This window comes from Lutjanus erythropterus, chromosome 1, assembly GCF_056507025.1.
Source record: "Lutjanus erythropterus isolate fLutEry1 chromosome 1, fLutEry1.hap2, whole genome shotgun sequence".
NCBI classification, from domain to species: Eukaryota; Metazoa; Chordata; class Actinopteri; order Lutjaniformes; family Lutjanidae; genus Lutjanus; species Lutjanus erythropterus.
Window position 1 is genome coordinate 33,878,187 of NC_139317.1, and position 18,476 is coordinate 33,896,662.

Sequence of the window (18,476 nt, forward strand, 5' to 3'; positions counted from 1 at the left end):
CCATGAAATACCCACTCTGAGTGAGTGTATAACCAAAACCAAATCAAAGTCACAACTAGTGTCAATATACCTTATATTTAATGTCACGGCAAATTTATGCTTTCCGCAGCCTTTGCAGTGTTTATGTCAAGACTTTCATTCCTACAGACGTATAGCATTTTATTTGATATGCAGTAGCAGCATGGTGTTTATAAAGAGCTGGGGAATTTCCTTGCTTGAGTAAGCTAAGATGCACCACTGTCACCGTTAAACAACCACATCCTTTTAACTTATTATGGTTGATTGGATCACAAAATAATGCATCCGGAAATGATCAATAAATGGTACATACTAACTCCAGTTACCAAGGTGACTTGGTAGTCTTAGTTAGCCCAGAGATGGATTGTTGGTGTTTGGTATTTTGATAATCGTTCCCATGCATTTATCAAATGATTAATTTAATCTAGTTATTTTTTAGGTGCAAATTAAAGCTACCACAAGAGATTTATAGGAATGTCATTATAGTTTTGCAGGTGTTTAGTCATAAGCAAAGTATAAGACCCAAAATTTAGACTGTGGCCACCAATTCTCCATGTAGGTGGCCCCTTGTGGCCTCATGCTGTGAGCCTTTAGCAACACTGTGTTACAGTTCCATATATATCCTGATTCTTTCACGCCTTTTTAGTTAAATATTCTATGAAAACCGCAAACAGTCCTCGTCTCTGGCTAGCTACCAATATGTCAGGGTTATACTGAAGTCTAGGTTTACTAGGCTGACTCAAACTGCTTACATGATCTCTGTAGAAGAACAAAAAGCACAAAAGCAGGACTATTTAAAAAAATGGAGCAGTAACAAATATTTAGGAATGAATGGAAGTAAGTCCACATCTAAGAATGTAATGTACAGCGGTGCGTGCTGCCAGTTTTCCCAAGTAGCCGAGAAGTCTAGCTCATTTTGCCTTCAGTGCCTTAAGGAAACTCCACATCACAATTCATGGGAAAGGTAGTCAACACAAGTGTCACAGTTGAGGAAGTTGTTTTAAATTGCCTTTTCTCTATTGTCTGTACATAAGTTTACATTTTAGCCACCAAAAATTTACTTTGGCCACCAAATTTAGGGGCATGGTGACCTGTGGGACCAGTGCTTTAAAATATTAGTGGCTATCCCTGCTATAATTGTTGAGCGGTGGACCAACGAGACAGACCAACATCGTCCCTTAGAGCCACGCTGCTTGCATGGCTAAAACCTTGATGTGGTTTTACACAACTAGAGCATGTAGTTGCTGATTTCACAGTTAGTAGGACTTATCCATGGTAAGTGGAATAATTAGATATAATATATGTAGTAGCAGTCATTTTATGAGACCACCTTATGAGACAGCTGTCACATAATACTACAGTACATAAATGACTGTTCATGAATTCTGCTGCCAGTCCTGAATTCAATGGCGTTAGGATCATTCCTCACAAGACTGAGCTGCCCTCCAACACATACAACACAAACCAAGCAGGTGGACCATTCTCTATAGAGGGGTTTGCTTTTTCATGCTTATGTGGGTGCAGAAGGTAAGACTTCAGTTAGCCTCATTATATGACCCATATTTTTTGACCATGCAATGCAAGGTTATGGACAAGGAGAAAGAGAACAGTGAAGAAAAATAAATGTTTAGAAAGTATAATTAAGTGGCTGGCATTTCTTTTGAGAAATGAATTATTCATGTTTTATTTGGTAAAAAAAAAAATTTGCATCTGCTTGGAGGGTTGCATGAGAGAGAAGGGAACTGGACAAAAATTAAAAGCATGATAAAAGAGCAGAGGGACAGAAGAAAAAAGAAAAGTATGAATGGGAAGCAGACCAAAGAATGGCCATGTGGGGAGAGATCAGAAGTGAGAAAGAGAGGGAAAGGATTTGTGAAATGAAATATCATGAAGATGCAGTTCTGTACAGTTCAGTGGGCAGAGTATGTAATATTGCCAAGGCTGGAAGCTAATAGGCTCACCCACACACACAGACAGACTTAAACCTTTCTGCTGTGATGTACTTAGAAGGCGGTAAGTTACAGTAAGGCACTTACAGTATATACTGCACAGATGCACTCTTGACAGGTCAGTAGTCAGTACATCTAGTCAGTACATGCTAGTTAGCATGGACCCTTTCAGACCAATGATATGGACATGTAGAAGACAACTTTATGACTTAAATGGTTGTGCAATTTAAGAAACAAAAGTGTTGGACAATGCAGCATCATTGTGTTATTGTCTTTTATTATACTGGACCATTTGAATATTACAAAAATTCAAAGCAGTATTCAATATTTACAGCCAAATATTGCTATGTTAAAACCACCAAAGGTAGAAGAAAGTCAAACTTCAATTTCAACTTATTTGATGTCTTGCCAAGAGTTACATAAGATCGATACCACTCTTATATCTGTCCGTTAAGCCATAGACAGCAGCCTGTTAGCTTAGCATAGCACAAAGACTTGAAACAAGGTAAGCAACTAGCCTGACTCAGTCCAAAAGTAACAAAATCCGCCTACCAGCACCTCCAAAGCTTACTCACATTATATCTTGTTTGTTTGTTCAGTACAAAAACCAAAGTGTAAAAATGACATGGTTATGTAACTATTTCTTGGCTGAGCGCAGTAACATTCTGGGCTGATTGCGATGATGCCAGAATTTGCTGATTGCCTGGCAAGTGGAGTTTCTGTTGCCTGAGCTTTAGTCGTGTTGGTAGGCGGACTGTTTTTCTTTTACTGTTTCCCCCTGTGCTAAGCTAACTAGCTAATCTAACCTAAGCTAAACAGTTGTTTGTGGTTAATGTCCGGCTATGAAAGTGGTATCTATATTTTATCCTACAAATTTGCGCGTTTTATAAAAGGTCGACATAAAGAAAGAGAGAAAGAAAAACACAAAACCAATCCTACAGTTCTCATCAGCTGATCTTGGCTGATCAGCTGATCTGATTTTGAACAGCCACCTGCAGCCTGAACCACCCAGTTGTCAGAGCACAGCGAGGAAGGCTGATGGTGGAATGATTACCTCTTTAATGCTGACTATGATTTGATTTAACCAAGTAGAGTAGAAGAGCGGGGATCTTCCCGGTGGCAGTGTGATGGCGGCTGTGCAGCAATAAGATAATTTCCTGTCACAGGGGGTGTTATCAGCCCATCACAGTGCCAGGAGAGCGCCGTCCCCCCATGGTCGATGTCTTTACATCTCTGTCAGCCCCTCCTCTGAAACTCAGCAAGTGATTACTGGTAAATATGAAACGCCTTTGAGTGAGACACTGTATGAAGTACAGCTGTACTCATCACAATATAAAAGCAATAGGAAATTATCTTGCGTTTGTTCACTTGACTAATGCCCTTTCAATCAAATTATAACATGCTGCAAAGCTGAGGATAAATGGTTGTATTACATGTTGACAGTGCTTTTTCTTTTTTATGACTGTAAAAAAAAAAAAGAGGAGATGATAATCCACGCCTTTGAAACAGAGCACCATGCTGTGGCATGTCTAATGCAGGAGACATAAAGACATTAGACAAGATGCAGAATGTGGGTTACACCTGTCATCTTCACCCTGGCATCACACACAGACAAGCCATCTTCGTTGCAATGCTCAGCAGCCAATGGGACTGCAGCTGGAGATGTCTGCGATTGTTTTCTAGAGCTTTCCATCTCTCGGAGCAGAGGAGCAAAACTTCCCCTCTGTGCGAGGATTCTATTTCATCATCAGATCAGTAAATGCTCAATTTTATGCCAAAGGGATTGTGAGGATAAAGACTCAAACCCTTACCCCATGACAGAGCTCATCCATCTCCCCACAGATGCTCAGAGAGCGGATATCTAAAAGCATCTTTCCACATCTTATTCTTGCTTGTGCAAGCATTAAATTTTCCAGGTCACTTTACACATACAAATTGTCGAATATTTCACTTAACATTCCCAAGAGGTGAACTGATATTTTATGTATATCAAATGTACAATTTCTTAGTAGGGGTGGGAATCACCAGAAGCCCAACAATATAATATTTAAACATTTTGCAATATGCTGTGTATTGTGGGAACATATATTAAAAAATTTTTTTGCGCTGCAAAATTATATCTCCAAAAGGATAACTTTGTCACCATCTGTTTTATTAACTAAGGTCATTTGTATTGCAGAAAAATGAGATTGTCAAGCAGATAGACAAACAGTGTCATAAAAACCTACCAGTCTGGCTGACCATGACCTCTGCTGACCTCACCGGAAAAAAACTCAGCACAATGTAGTGGACTGAGAAGCAACTGACTGTATTTATCTACTACCAACTTAACGTTATATCACTACAATATTGCTTCTCAAAATATCACGATACTATGCTGTATCAATCTTTTTTCCATCACCCCTATTTCTTAATGTTGAACAGTCATCATAGAAAGTAGAACAATTAGTGGACGAAACTACCGTGATGTCACCCATTGGTTTGTGGACTACTGTTTTGCAGCCTCAAGTTTGGACTTTGAGCTGATTGCTGACTTAATGTGACTTGGCTGATGCTTTGTTTCAGCTCGTCCATTCAGCAGGAAATAATGGCAGCCTGCCTGGTCACAATCTTTCTTGTATTACTAAACTAAACAGTGAACCAAAATATGTTTCTGAAAAAGTTTTACCGCCTGGCCATGATCTTTCTATAAATGTAGTAAGGATCTTTCTTGTATTACAACTAAACAGTCCTCTAAACTGTGTTTCTGATTTTTTTTGCCTAGTCTTAGAGATTTGAGTTTTGTCTGTTGCACTGGAGAGACTCACTGAAAATGACTGGTCAGTCATATGGCAGCCACAATTTAAAGGATACCCTGCCTTATAGTCTATTTTACTCTAAATGGAATAAAATTAACATCATGCTGTATAGCAGAAGAATTGAATCTGGCAATCGAGATGATAAACTCATTAGGAAATGATTTACTAAGCTAATAAAACAAGTGAGAAGTAGAGCCATTTTCTCATAAGACTCCATACAGTCTGACTTTTTTCTGCAACCAGTGGAGTTGCCCCCTGCTGGCCATTAGAAAGAATGCTGATTTAAGGCACCTCTGTGTTTGCTTCACTTTTCAGACCTGGAAGGTCTGCCCATTCATTCTGCTGTCTGTGGGAATAATAATTCAACTAATCTGCTTGATCTGCCGCATGTCATGTTGTAGACTGTGTGCACGTGTTTTACATGCACACAATATGTCCTTGCACTTGCAGCTATATGTATACATTGCAGTGTTTAATGGTTGCAACAGCAACAATGCATAAAAATACATGCTGGGGCATGCAACAGTTTGCAGCTACCTGGTCATAGGCGACAGAGCTGTTTCATCGATATGCACAGGCTTACTCCAGACCGTTTTCTTTGTCTGTAAGGGACTCGAAAGGCTCTGGTCAAACACAGACTCAAATCCATCTAAATTTGGCAAAGAGAGGATCACAGGAGACAGAAGAGAACACTGCAGATCTGAGCATTGAAGAGGGCGATAGAGGGGGATGCAGAAAGGAGGATTACAAACACAACAGGGCGTCAGAGGGTCAGTGCAAGGGTAGGAGGAGGAGGATGTTACCTGCAGAACCTTGTTGGCATCTGATCAGACTCATTCCAACATGGTTATACAGTAGTTCAGTCTGCCTGCATGTTTTATAGTAGTGAATTCCAACCCAAGTATGTGTTTCTTTCCAGTTCTACTCTCATTCTCTGATTTTCAGGGAGCCTGACAGCTTTTCTGCTCTCACAAAAAACAATCTGTCTTACATGAGACAGCTGTCCTTATTTACTGTGCTATATTTCCAAAAGATTGGCCTTTTGATGATCTCCTCCAAGATTAGCAGTGACTAGGGTATTAGAGACGGATAACAAAGTGGGAGACATCTGAGGTCAGCCATGTCATTGAGTGGTAAGGATGTTGGCAGCGTAGAAATGGTGATCAAAGAGCACCTCCAGCATTGCCCTATGAATGGTTAATTTCTTCTTTTTTTCTTCTTCATTTTTTTCTTTCTCTGAGGGTCAAGGATTTTACCTGTTATTATTCCCGAGGTGCTCTCAGTGCGCTTTGATCTGCATCGCTGCTTCTTATTCTGTAGAATCAATGAAAGGCCATCTGACACATTTTAATGCTTTTATTCTTAACACACACACACACACACACACACACACACACACACACACACACACACACAGAGTCTTCACTGTAAATCATACATTAAATACACTGTTTAGAGTTTTGATGTGGGATTTTTGAGGAGCAATGGTCCTTTGTTTGTTACTTTGCCACACTGCACTAATAGGCATTATCAGCAGGAGACATCAATGAGATCACAACATGGTTATCATTCATATGTAGATTTTTCATGCATACAGTGTGTATATGCATTCACATGCACATACACACCATCAGAGTCTCTGATGCCTTGTCCTACCATGACTTTTTTCTTTCATCTGTGGTTGCCTTGTTTTCCCTACTGTTTTTAATCTCCTGTCACTGGTTTGAGTGCCTGATTTGAATTTGTAATCACATCACACCTTTTCTTGGACACTCTCACATCGTCTCACATTTTCTTCTTTGCACGTTTAGCCTCCAAATACACACTAAATTCAAGATGTTATAGTATCTCTAACCAGTCATGTGATTTATGTATTATTAGATAAATAGAGTGCTACAGCATGAATTAATGTTATTATAGTGTCAACTCCTCTGATATTCCAGTGCATGAATACCTGCCGTACGAGTTGTTACTACATTGATTTTATTTTTATTACTTTCTCATGCACAAATAATGTCCCTAGCCCAAATAGGCTTGCAAGACATCATTATTTAGAAAAAAACAGACCAGAAATCAGAGAAGTCACACAAATAACAAGTAAAACTAAACAAATAGACCATCTTGACATTTGTTCAAGCTTTAGAGACAAAGGCAGCCAACTTACTAGCATTCAAATTAAACAACCATTCCAGTCTGACATCATCAGTGCACCAGAACATTTCTGGATTTTGAACAAGATACTCTTTTTTGGGGGGTATCTTTAACTCATCATAAAAAGGACAATACAGTAGAGATTCACCGATTTAAATTTTCTTGGCCAATTCCGATTTCCGATTTTTTGAAGGGTCTGACCTGCCAATTCCGATTTTGGCTGATTTCGATTTTCAGTCTTTCTAAGAACTGTAATTGACAGCATTCACAAACATTTTTGCAACTTTTCTTGTAAAAATTATACTGGATCTTCATAATAAGACACTGACTGTTAAATATTCATTAAATACTATTTAAATTTTCTCCAAAGTCCTCCAGGTCACAGTCAGGCCTTATTATAGTTTTATATTAAGATTATGAATCGGGTGAACGTGATCTCGCGATTTCACGTGATCTCCTGTGGAAGCAGATATAAACAAACCGGAGACCGACGCGGTGCAACAGTTTGCTGCAGTAAAACTTTGCCGTGAGACAAACAGACGCAGAAGTTAAATGAGTCTGGATGAGAAAATGTTTGAGGAGACACATCGACACAGGTTGTTTATTCTTCAGCCAGAACAGGAGGTGAGATTTTAACTGTTCCTCTGTGAACAGCATTCTGCTGCTGGCTAACATTAGCCTGAAGAGCTAGAGAGTTTACGGCTGTACTGTGACATTGTCAGCTGCTTTGTCTCGTTGTAGACTGTCTGTCTTCTCTTTATCCTGTTCTTGGAGTCTGTCGCTGACACCAACCTCAAGCAAGCATGTGTCTGAGTGTGTGTAGCTGTGATCAGCGCTGTGGTGATATCACGGTCAGTTTGTCTGCTGTGCACATGACGTGACGCTGACCGGCCGGTCACCGGTCAGGGCCAGTCTGGCCCTATTCCGAACATTGCTGATTAATCAGTGCAAGTCTACAATACAGAAAATGTGATTCCTTCTCAACTTCTCCTAATTTGCACAATTGACACAGCCTGTCCTCCTGGATGTTGGTAAATCTGCCAACTTCAAGGTTCAGAGTAAGGACTTGTGTTCCCAGCTGTGCAACTTAAGACCTTTGTTTCCTTTCAAAGTTTACGTGATGTTCAGTGTCATAATTGTGCTTGATTTGAATATGTTTGTCATTTTGGTTTTAACAAAATATCTTTTAATCATTTTGCCTCAAATATAGCAAATAACTCCAATTGTGTTCATGCTGCATGATAAATTACTATACAATAATAATTACTATACAAACTATTGACCCTGTTTTCTGACATGTTAAGAAAATAATTCCACAGGGTTTGACATTTCTGCCTTGCTGAACCAGGAATCCAACCCATATCACCCTGAACAGTCAAACAAGGAGAAAACCTATAAACATCCAAAGAACAGGTCTATTCTGTATGCAGGCTGGTATTTTATGTTCTTCAAATGGCCATATCCCTGAACCATAAATTAATATGGGAGGAACACATGCATCATAAAGTTGTGAGTAAGCAAAATACCCAAGATCTTTGCATGTTATAAACTTCTTAACAGCAGACCCTAATGTTCTCCCAGCTGAATCTACCAGGACTTTATTTCAGACCTCATAAGTCATAAATTCATCAAGAGTAAATACCAAATATTTATACTCAGGTGTATATTCCAGTGTTACTGTCTTACTTACTAGATGGAATTTGACAAAGAAACACAAACTCCAACTGGATGTTGGAGTGACACATTTACTTTGCTCTGAGAATGTTTCAGTGGCAATCCAGATCCAAATTAGCCACAATGGTGAAACCTTTACTAGCTCCAGTGAATTGTCAGCATGACAAAACACTTCTCCACAGAGATCACACCTCTCTCAATTCTCTGGTAACTTTGCAAAAGCAGTGCTATAGTTGAAATCTTATTTAATCTACTGACATCAGCAATGGAGTTCATATACCATGTCACATTGCTCTTGGTCTTTTAAGACAACCACATTGTAAGAGTCATGATCAAAGGCTGAAAAAGTACTGTCTTGTCGGGCATAACCTCCAAGAGCCCGGATGGCCTGTATGTATCTGTCTCCATTTCCTTGTCTGTCTGACCCCAGTGCCAGCTGTTCCCTGTGGCTGTGTATCTGTGTCTACAGCACTATGGCCTTTGAGTAACCTGATTGTTGTGTGTCTCTGTGTCCCCGCAGTACAAACAGGTGGAGCAGTACATGTCCTTCCACAAGCTGCCGGCAGATATGAGGCAAAGAATCCACGACTACTATGAGCACCGTTACCAGGGCAAGATGTTCGACGAGGAGAGCATCCTGGGAGAGCTGAACGAGCCGCTTCGAGAGGTGCGATCAGTGATCCTGTCTGCTTTTGAATCTCCTGCACATGTGATTGGATGGATTCAAAAGCATGTGTACTGCTTGATATTTCCCTCAGTTCAGTTTATTTTGTGAAGCCAAACAAAAATAAAACACTTTATTATCACCATCATTAATAAATGGTAAATTCAAATTAAGTAAACTTTAGGTAATAGTTATTCCATTGTTAACAACCAATGAAATGATAACTACTTTTGTTTACTAATTATTAGTAATGCTATAATTTAGTAATTAAGTTATTTTTTAATTAGTCTATGTAATATAAAATTCTAAATTATATATTGTATCATACCTGATAAAAGATAATCACAATTCATTCTGATTAAATTAGTAAACTTTAGTAAACTTAAATTTATTGTTGCACACATTATAAGAGATGTTTATACCTTATTAAAGAGATAGTTCACCAAAAAATGAAATTTCACTCAATATCAATTCACCCCTGTGAGATATTGAGTGAAATTTCATTTTTGGGTGAACTATCGCCTTAAGTGTCGCTATAATAATACAATCATCCCTTTCTTGCAATGATATGAAACTGAAACACACAACAAAATGCCACAACAATGATATTTTATGTTATATTTTGTGTGCTATTACTAAAAAAAACAAAAAACTGTCCATATCCTAGCCCCCCAGTAAAATTGGCCCAGACCGCCACGGTCTATAAATATTTGGATGGCTACTGTATTATAATACCTTGCGTACATGGCTGAAGTAGCCCACATTACGTTACGTTACGTTACATTACGTTATGTTACATTACGTTATTTGGATGTTTAATATAAAGTTGCAACAGATATTTGTAATAATAATAATTTAACTGTTCATACTAAGTACATATATACTGTGTAGTGCAACATCACTCAGATAGCCAGTATAAAGTTACATCTGATGTTTATAATACATTATAATTGCTTAATAAATTTTGTTTATAAAGCATAAATAAACAGTAGTAGCAGTATCATTAAGTGAACTGATTGATTAGAATGGTTACGTCTGCACAGCTGACATTATTCTTGTTGTTAGTCTAATATTTTTCTTATCTGAAACAAGGGGTCAATGCATTTTTGTAAAACATCAGCTTTTTTGTGCTGTTCTTGCTAACTGCTTTCTCTGTGCATTCACACAGGAAATCATCAACTTTAACTGTCGAAAGCTGGTGGCGTCCATGCCTCTATTTGCCAACGCTGACCCCAACTTTGTCACCTCCATGCTTACTAAACTGAAGTTTGAAGTGTTCCAGCCTGGGGATTATATCATCAGGGAGGGCACCATTGGCAAAAAAATGTATTTCATACAGCACGGGGTTGTCAGCGTACTAACCAAAGGCAATAAAGAGACCAAGCTTTCGGATGGCTCCTACTTCGGAGGTAAGATGAGCTAGTGCTGCACCAGAATCACAAACTCAAAGGTCACATCTACACACATCTTTCTGTGGGGCTTAAATCAGCTCTGTTTTAATATTAATAATGCTCAGCACCTTAAGAGGTTGGCCTGCGTTTGAATTTTGCTTTTGCAAGGCAACAGCTCTTGGATAATGCCATTCTGCCTCTGATATTAGCTGGTGGTGAGCATGAAGTGGTATGTTGTGCAGCGCTTGTCACCTCACTTAAAATTCTGCTTCATGGTTTATGCAGGACTTTTCCTTTAATTCACATCATGAGCTGTCTCTTAAATGTAGGGCAAAGCGAAATTAAGAAAACAGTACTGGCTGTAGCGCAAATTAAGAAATGTGCATTCAAAGGTCAGAGGAGTCCGAGAGCTGTGAAATTACATACTATATGAATGCTTAAGACTTGTGCGATAACCCAGAGTTGTTATGTACTTAACTCATGTTATGCTCTTAATCAGGGTCAGATAATGTGTAGCCCTCTCATGGTCCCACAGAGCTTATGACACATGTAGGAGACAATGCTGCCATACTGCCCTCACCAAATACCAATTAATTTGCCCAGTGACAGCGTATCATTTAGACTACACTGTTAAGTAATGAGAAATGGTGGCAAAGCATTTAACAGCACATGACCCGCCTGTGGAAGTTTAATTATGCCTTGCCTGCTCAAGTCCATCTCCATGCCCTCTCTCCGGGGGGTTCCAGAGAAATAATGAAAAGATGGCAGGCAATCTATCTCTACACATGCCAAAACTAATCAACATTTTAGACAACATGGCCCCGTCTCTCTCCAGGGCCATGTTGTCTCAAATGTTGTCCAAAATGTTCCTTCCTTCAGTCCCTCCTCAGCGAGGCAGAATTCAGATTCAACGAGAGGTTGAGTGAGTTTATACACTCTTAGAAATAAGAGTTCCAAAAGGGTTCCTGCTCAAGGATTGAGGTTCTAGCCAGAACCATTTGCTTGTGAAGAACCTTTTTTTTTTAACAAAGGGTTTGTCAAGGGTTCTTTGTAAGACTTAAGATTCCATTAAGAACCCTTTTTATCCAAGGAACCTCTTTTGGGAAGAAAGGTTTTCAACAATCCTTGAAGGGATTTGTCAAGGTTTTTTTGTACCTTAATATAAAAGGGGAGGTTATGAGTGAAACTTTTCACACATCGTTCCAGGTATAACCCTTTATGTTGGGTTCTCTAAAAGGTTTTCATGTTGGACCTATATAAAAGTTTCTAACAGGAAACAAAAAGGGTTCTCTTATAGGACAAGCCAAAGAACCCTTTATGGTTGAAGTTAGCATTCATTTCTAAGAGTGTGGGCTTGTTTCTAGCACATGTTTTGCAGTAATGGCACAGCTTCTGACATTCTGCCACTCAAAGACACTGAACTGAGTGTACTCTTGAAGACAGTGTCATCCAAATGCATTAGAGCAAATGCATCTACATAGGACTTCTTTCTCCCTTAAGTAAACATGAGTAGTGAAACCAACAAAAATGAAAATGCACTGGTTTGTAGTTTTGGAACAGAAACTAGCTTTCTCAATTTAATCTTGAGCCCTGGATCTATAATTATTTTCCCCTTTTGTGCATTATAGGCACATAGCTTTTGACTCCATTATCCTGTGACTATTCCTGGCAGAGCCTCTTCTCTGGGGGGGGGTTGGGGGTGGGGGGGAGTGTGGGGGCTAGTGAAGTAAGCCTAGAGCCACTGGGAGTTTGTTACCAAACATGAGTTAGTCATTCATGAAATTAATTGGTGCAGGATCAGCACAGGGAGTATGTGGCACATGTGGATCTCAGTGTGGCTGTCACAATCAGCAAGCAGGAAGTCAGAAACAATAATAATGTTCTATGCAGAGCGCAGAGATCTGCACCACGTGGTTTTGAGCCATCCAATCATTGAAGATCTTTCTTTTTTGTCAAACACATTCAGCGTCTGCAGGCTCCAGTTTACGGTACAGCAAATGGCATGCATATATGCTCATCATCATCTCAGCAAGCTCAAGTACCGTAATGCTTTCATTCATAGACAACCTGAATTATTTACACAATTATATACTCAGCAGTCTGCTCCAGTTTGTTAGCTGTTGGATTAGCTCGAGCCAGAGAGCCTAAAGTCTAAAGTGGACACGACATGTCCTGGATGGGAGCGTCGGCTGGGCACACAGCGATCCAGTGGAGAGGGGAAATGTAATGTGACTGCAGTACTAACGCCAAGGGACACATGGATCGCTGCCAAGCCCCTCTCTCTGGACGCTGCTCTAGGCTCAGAAAGAACACATGCACCCTCCACCACCCCACCTCCGCTTCCCTCCTTCTCTCCTTATAGTTCAGTATTGAAACACTTATCTGAACAGCATCTCCGCTGCCCTCTCAGTGCCCAGACAGAGCAGGTTATTGTGTTGTTATAGTTCATCCTTTGTTGCCTGCAGTAATTGATGTGTTGCCAGTGCAGACTGTGCCTCTCTCTTGGTTGAAGTAGAGCTCAGTGACCTTGTGGTGGCCTTGCATGCCAGTCAGAGGTGCTTATCAAAAGCTGCCTTTGATTGCACCCCTAAGATGGCTCACTTTGCCTCTGAGTGAGTGGACTGCAGCAGCTCTGCAAGTGGGGGTTAAAAAAAAAAAGGACAGAGAGTGGGAGGGGGGTGAGGAGGGGAATAAGTTGACTGCACAGTTTGCAATCTCCTGTGTCATCTTTTTGGCTTTACTCAGTCTCTGACTGGTTTTCTGTGAATGGTGCACTCTTAATCCGTAGTCTTGTGAAGTCCTGGGTTTAGAAACTAATACTCCTCCCATCACCGCTCTATTTCACTTTTTTGTCTCTTTTCCCCCTCTCTGAGCTCAGACTGGCTGTGCTATAGAGCTGCCAAATGGCCACCCTGACTGAGCGAGTCAGTGAGAGAGCCTGGCATCAACGAAGGCCCAGGTAATCCTCCCGGTCCTTAACCCAGTTAACACCCCTGTACCTCTTATTCTGGAGCAGCATCAGCTGAAGATCGAGGCACTGCAGCAGTGACAGAGTGAGAGAATGGGAGATAAGATGATATATAGAGTTGTCTTATATAATATGACAGGTTGGATAGGCTGAGATGATATACAACACAGGCGTGTGTTTTGATACAGTGTTGTTATATGACACAATATGTAGTGAGACATTGATGAGCTGCGCCACCCAAACACTATGGGTGTAACAGAGTCAGCTGGATAGGGAATATGATGTTATGCTACATAATACAAAATATTATACATGTACACACATGTAACAATACAGTAAAATGGCATAGGTACGCACGATTGTGAAATTCTGGTCCAATACTGATGTGTAAAATACCAATTTGGCTGATAGTCGATGCCGATACCAGTGGGGTTTTTTATGTGATTATTTTGTTTTGTTTATCTTATTTATTCCTCCTTTTGTGCCAGGGAAAGAAAGAAATCTTCATTATAAAAAAAAAAAACATGGCACAGGTTGCCTCCTTACTTTATACCGGCTAGTGTCTTGTCCTCTGAATCAGCAGCTGGGTATGCTAACTACTGTTGTCTGAGTTTGACTGCAAATAACCTAAACAACATTTTGTGAGCACAAAAACATCAGCCAGTATCATAATTGGTGAAAGTCGTTTTATTTTTGATTGCAGACCACAAGCTGAATATCTGCCAATACCAGTGTTCAACCAATAAATCGGTACATCCATAATGAAATGCATACAGTGGGAGGATATTTATCATAATTGATAATTTACTGGTCAAAGTAATACTACATTAGGAACTACATCGTATGCGTTTGCATCATCATGACTGTTCTCTAACAAATACACAGAATATGAGAGACTTGTGCATCTCTGGGTCATCAGTAGTGTCCTGTTCTATCAGACACCTATTAACCTGTTAAAAAATAATAATAATAAATCTAGGTCAAAGACATTGCACACATAATTCTAATTTTAAAGAGAAAGATTATTATTGGGATATATTTTGTCAACTAAAAAGATTCCATCTCAAGTCTAAATGTATATTATTGATCAGTTGACAGTTTGTCAAAAAGTTATCTGTCAACAAGTCTACCTTACAGCTATGGCACTGGTTATGTGAAGCTGAAATTACATGCAGCAGAGCTTTGAGCTAAATGCTAATGTTAGCATCCTAACATGCTCACAATGACAATGAAATCATGCTGATGAAGTTTTTTTTGTTGTTGTTTGTTTGCTAATTAGCTTGAAACATAAAGTACAGTTTAGGCTGATGGCAATTTCATTATTTTTGCAAGTGTTAAATCATAAATCAAAGTATTGTACAAAATGACATTTTGATCTGATGGTGGCAGTATAGATGATTGATTAAAGGATCACCAAAGTTATTTGAATTCAATTTAAGGGAAACATGAATGTGTGTACCAAATTTCATGGCAATACATCCAATAGTTCAGAACTTTCACTCAAAACTGCCAATATGAACCTCATGATGGCGTTACAGGTAGAGTCAAATGACCATCAAAGTCATTAGATTTTATAATCGCATCCAATAGTTGTTGATATTTCAGTATTGGCCCAAGTGGTGCAGTAGACCAACCAATAGACCCTGGCTGTCCACTTGCATGGCAAAATATTATTAATAGAACAATGGAAATTCCAGTAGTCCTGGATTTTTGTTATGTTTCTCATATTTTGGTTGTTTATATTTTAAGAAGTGCAGTATACCATTTTAATTTAAGGCTTATTAATCCAAGAATAAGATGATATTTGCATTTGTACCCTGTTGTGTGCACAAACGTCTTCTGGTCCTTGAATGTTGTTGTATTGTGTCTTTTGTACCTCACCAACATAACCAGCCTCAGTTCAGGGGGTAAAGTAGAGACGATGAGATGTGACGGGACCCTAGCATCAGCCACAGTGCTGAAAAACACTAGATATCCCCTACCTGTCCATGTATGCTAGCCCAGTGCAACGTGTTTGTGCAGCTATGCTAATGCTGTGAGGGAGTGAGCATGGCATGTCATGGGGAATCAGGCAGCCCACTGTGGATGTTTCAAAGGTTAGAAATTGTCCGCTCCGTGGGCTGGGGGCAGTGTCGGGGAGGGAGATGGGAGCTGACAGCAGGACTCAGAGTCCAGGTGAGCTTTGCCAGACCAGGCTGCAGGACACAGATACTTTATCACAGACCAAGCAGTCCTGCTCATACTCATTAATTCACATCCATGCACACTTGTGAGCAGAGAGGAAGGCAGGTACACAGAGAATCACATACAGATGTATGCAGACTGAGACTTGAACTTATTTAAAAGCACATTCAAAGGGCAAAATTTGCATTCACTCAGATTCATGCACAGTAGTGTGCAGCTACAGCTGTCTGCAGATGAGCAGAAACAGTACATGTATGTTACAGACTATATTCTGTATCTGCTTTCATTCACACCTTTAGATTTTCATGTTGAGTAAGAAACACAGATGTTAGAAAGTTTTTTTATAAGACATGCTGACACACTTGTTTCTCACCTGTGCAGAAGATTTCTGTGATTAAGATTTTGGTGTGTTTTGTGTCGGTGATTCATCAGCCTAAATTTTTTGTGCACATTTATGACTGTGTGCTCCAGGACCTCTTGTGGTTGTGGTGATTCACAGTTTTTAAAAAAACGAATGCTCAGTTGCAATGCCATTACACATTTTTATGCATCTTTAAGAAACTTTATATAAGGCTATAAAAACATTCAAAACTTTGCAAATTTCTACTGGTTGCATCTGGCAGTTGTGGGACATCGCAGTAGGTCCTTTACCATCTATTGCCTGGTGGAGAGCTGCACTATACTGAGAACACTCTTTGAGTTATTAACTGTATTTTGCTTGCAGTGTCGATGCAGTCAAGAGAAAATCATTGGAAACTCATGGAGAGCATAGTAGTGTGACCCATCTGTACAGTGTGCAGATCCGTCATCACACTGTGAGCATTCGGTATTTCAAGATGTAAAGATAGCAATGCACCCAGGATGTCTCTCTTCAGTTCATTTTCCCTGTCTTACGCCCTCTCACACACATCCATACGTGCTGACATCATTCATGTTATGCTCTCCACTTTGAGAGCTGGTGCAGGGACTCAGGGGAAGCCTCTTTCCAGTAAGAGCAGAGGACACGTGGGCTGCACCACCCAACAAAAGACCAGTCATGTGTGTTCTCACCAAGGTCACAGCACATGATGTCTTAGTTCTCCTTTCCCTGAGGAACATCCAATTTTAATTGGTGTCATTCAATTTTGATGAATGCATTGTCACTTAAGTGCGAAAATGAAACACATCATAGTTATTGCAGAGTAACATCCTCTAGCGCACAGATGTAGAATTTTCTTTGTGAAAGCCGAGGTATCTGTGTAGCTCTAAATTGAGAGAAACAGTTTTGGAAACAATCTCGGCTGGGCCAGATAAACAGGACAGCAGGGGGACATGACAGGGAGATTTATCAAGACGTCCTTTAGAGTTTGCTCTCAGAGTTTTATCCTTCTATTTCAACTCATTCTTTCCCTTAAATGCTGTTTTTAAGAATCAAAAACATTGAGTACAATGACATGTTTAACTCGCAGCCAGTCAGTCATCTTGTGTCATGATGATATTATAGCCTTGCTAATTTGAGCTGACAAAGCACACAATTTTGGGCTGATTATGAATCATCTCATTGTTAGCGAGGACCACACAGACAAGGATGATTGTAGAAGCGCAGGCAGCTTGAAGAGAAAACACATGCCCTGCACAGAATACAGACTACACGAGCTACAACATCTAAGCCTGTTCTTTGATTTCATGCAGGATTTGGGGAACATTGTGATGAGTCACAGGAGATGTGAGTAAGCAGTGGCAGTAGAGCATTCATAAATAAATCGAATGTAGCTCACAAACCAGCTGCAAAAGCCGCCATCTAGTTGGACAGTGCAGTGCAGAGGTTCACATGGTCTTCGGCAGCGTAACATGTAGGTTTCGCACTGTGGAGTAAGCTGCCCCAAGGTGTTCAGTATTACATGAATAAATATTAATTAAATAATGATATGAATAAACAGAGTAAATAATAAGTTTATTCTAATGCCATATGAAGCAGGCAACGTGCGACTTTCAAAAAGAAGGAGAGTTTAATTACTGACTGTGTGCTGTGTTTAGTGACAGGAGCAGCCTTTCGCTGGTTGATTTAGAATTACTTTGATATCATTGATGCTTTAGCTAACAGGAGCTAACTGACGAAATGTGCTGTCAACCTGTTTGACCTTGGTAGCTGAAAATTTAGCATTTTGCAAATCCAATTAAAAAAAAAAGAAACTGCAAAAATAAGTATAATGAAATAAAATGGCATGACAATAAGCTAAGCTTAACGATTCATTAAATTATTGGGCAATTTATTGGTTCATTTATGTATTTTACACAATTTACTCATGTTATTATTAATTTCATAATTTCGTGTGTATTAATTTAATGTTGAACATTTTTGGGTTACATGTTACGGTAATTGGAAAATAAAAATGATGGGTCTTATACCAAAATGATGAATGTATTTTTGGAGAGAAATAGAAAGACTGAGAGAATATATTTTATCTTATCTCTTGAACAGTATTTCCTCTTACATTAGTTACAGTTTGGTGCGTGCTGTGCAGCTATTGTAATCTATGGAGCCCACCACAAAACAATTCACTTTTCTATGTCTTAAATCCATTATATATATATGGAAAGGAAAAACAGAGGTAGAAGATATTTTGAGAATGAAGTCAAGAATAACATTGAAATATTGACAATAAAGTCAAACTTTCATTTATTAGTGCCAGGCATAAG

The 18,476-nt window shown here is 39.5% G+C and overlaps 1 protein-coding gene across 1 annotated transcript in view; it reads left to right on the forward strand.

Annotated features, from left to right (window-relative positions):
• The window catches only part of LOC146333178 (uncharacterized), a 94,381-nt gene that overhangs the window by 63,899 nt on the left and 12,006 nt on the right, over window positions 1-18,476 (forward strand). Inside the window, exons 5-6 of the mRNA XM_084720444.1 lie at window positions 9,111-9,257; window positions 10,423-10,663. Of these exons, the coding sequence (XP_084576570.1) occupies window positions 9,111-9,257; window positions 10,423-10,663 (388 nt within the window). The remainder of the gene's footprint in view (window positions 1-9,110; window positions 9,258-10,422; window positions 10,664-18,476) is intronic.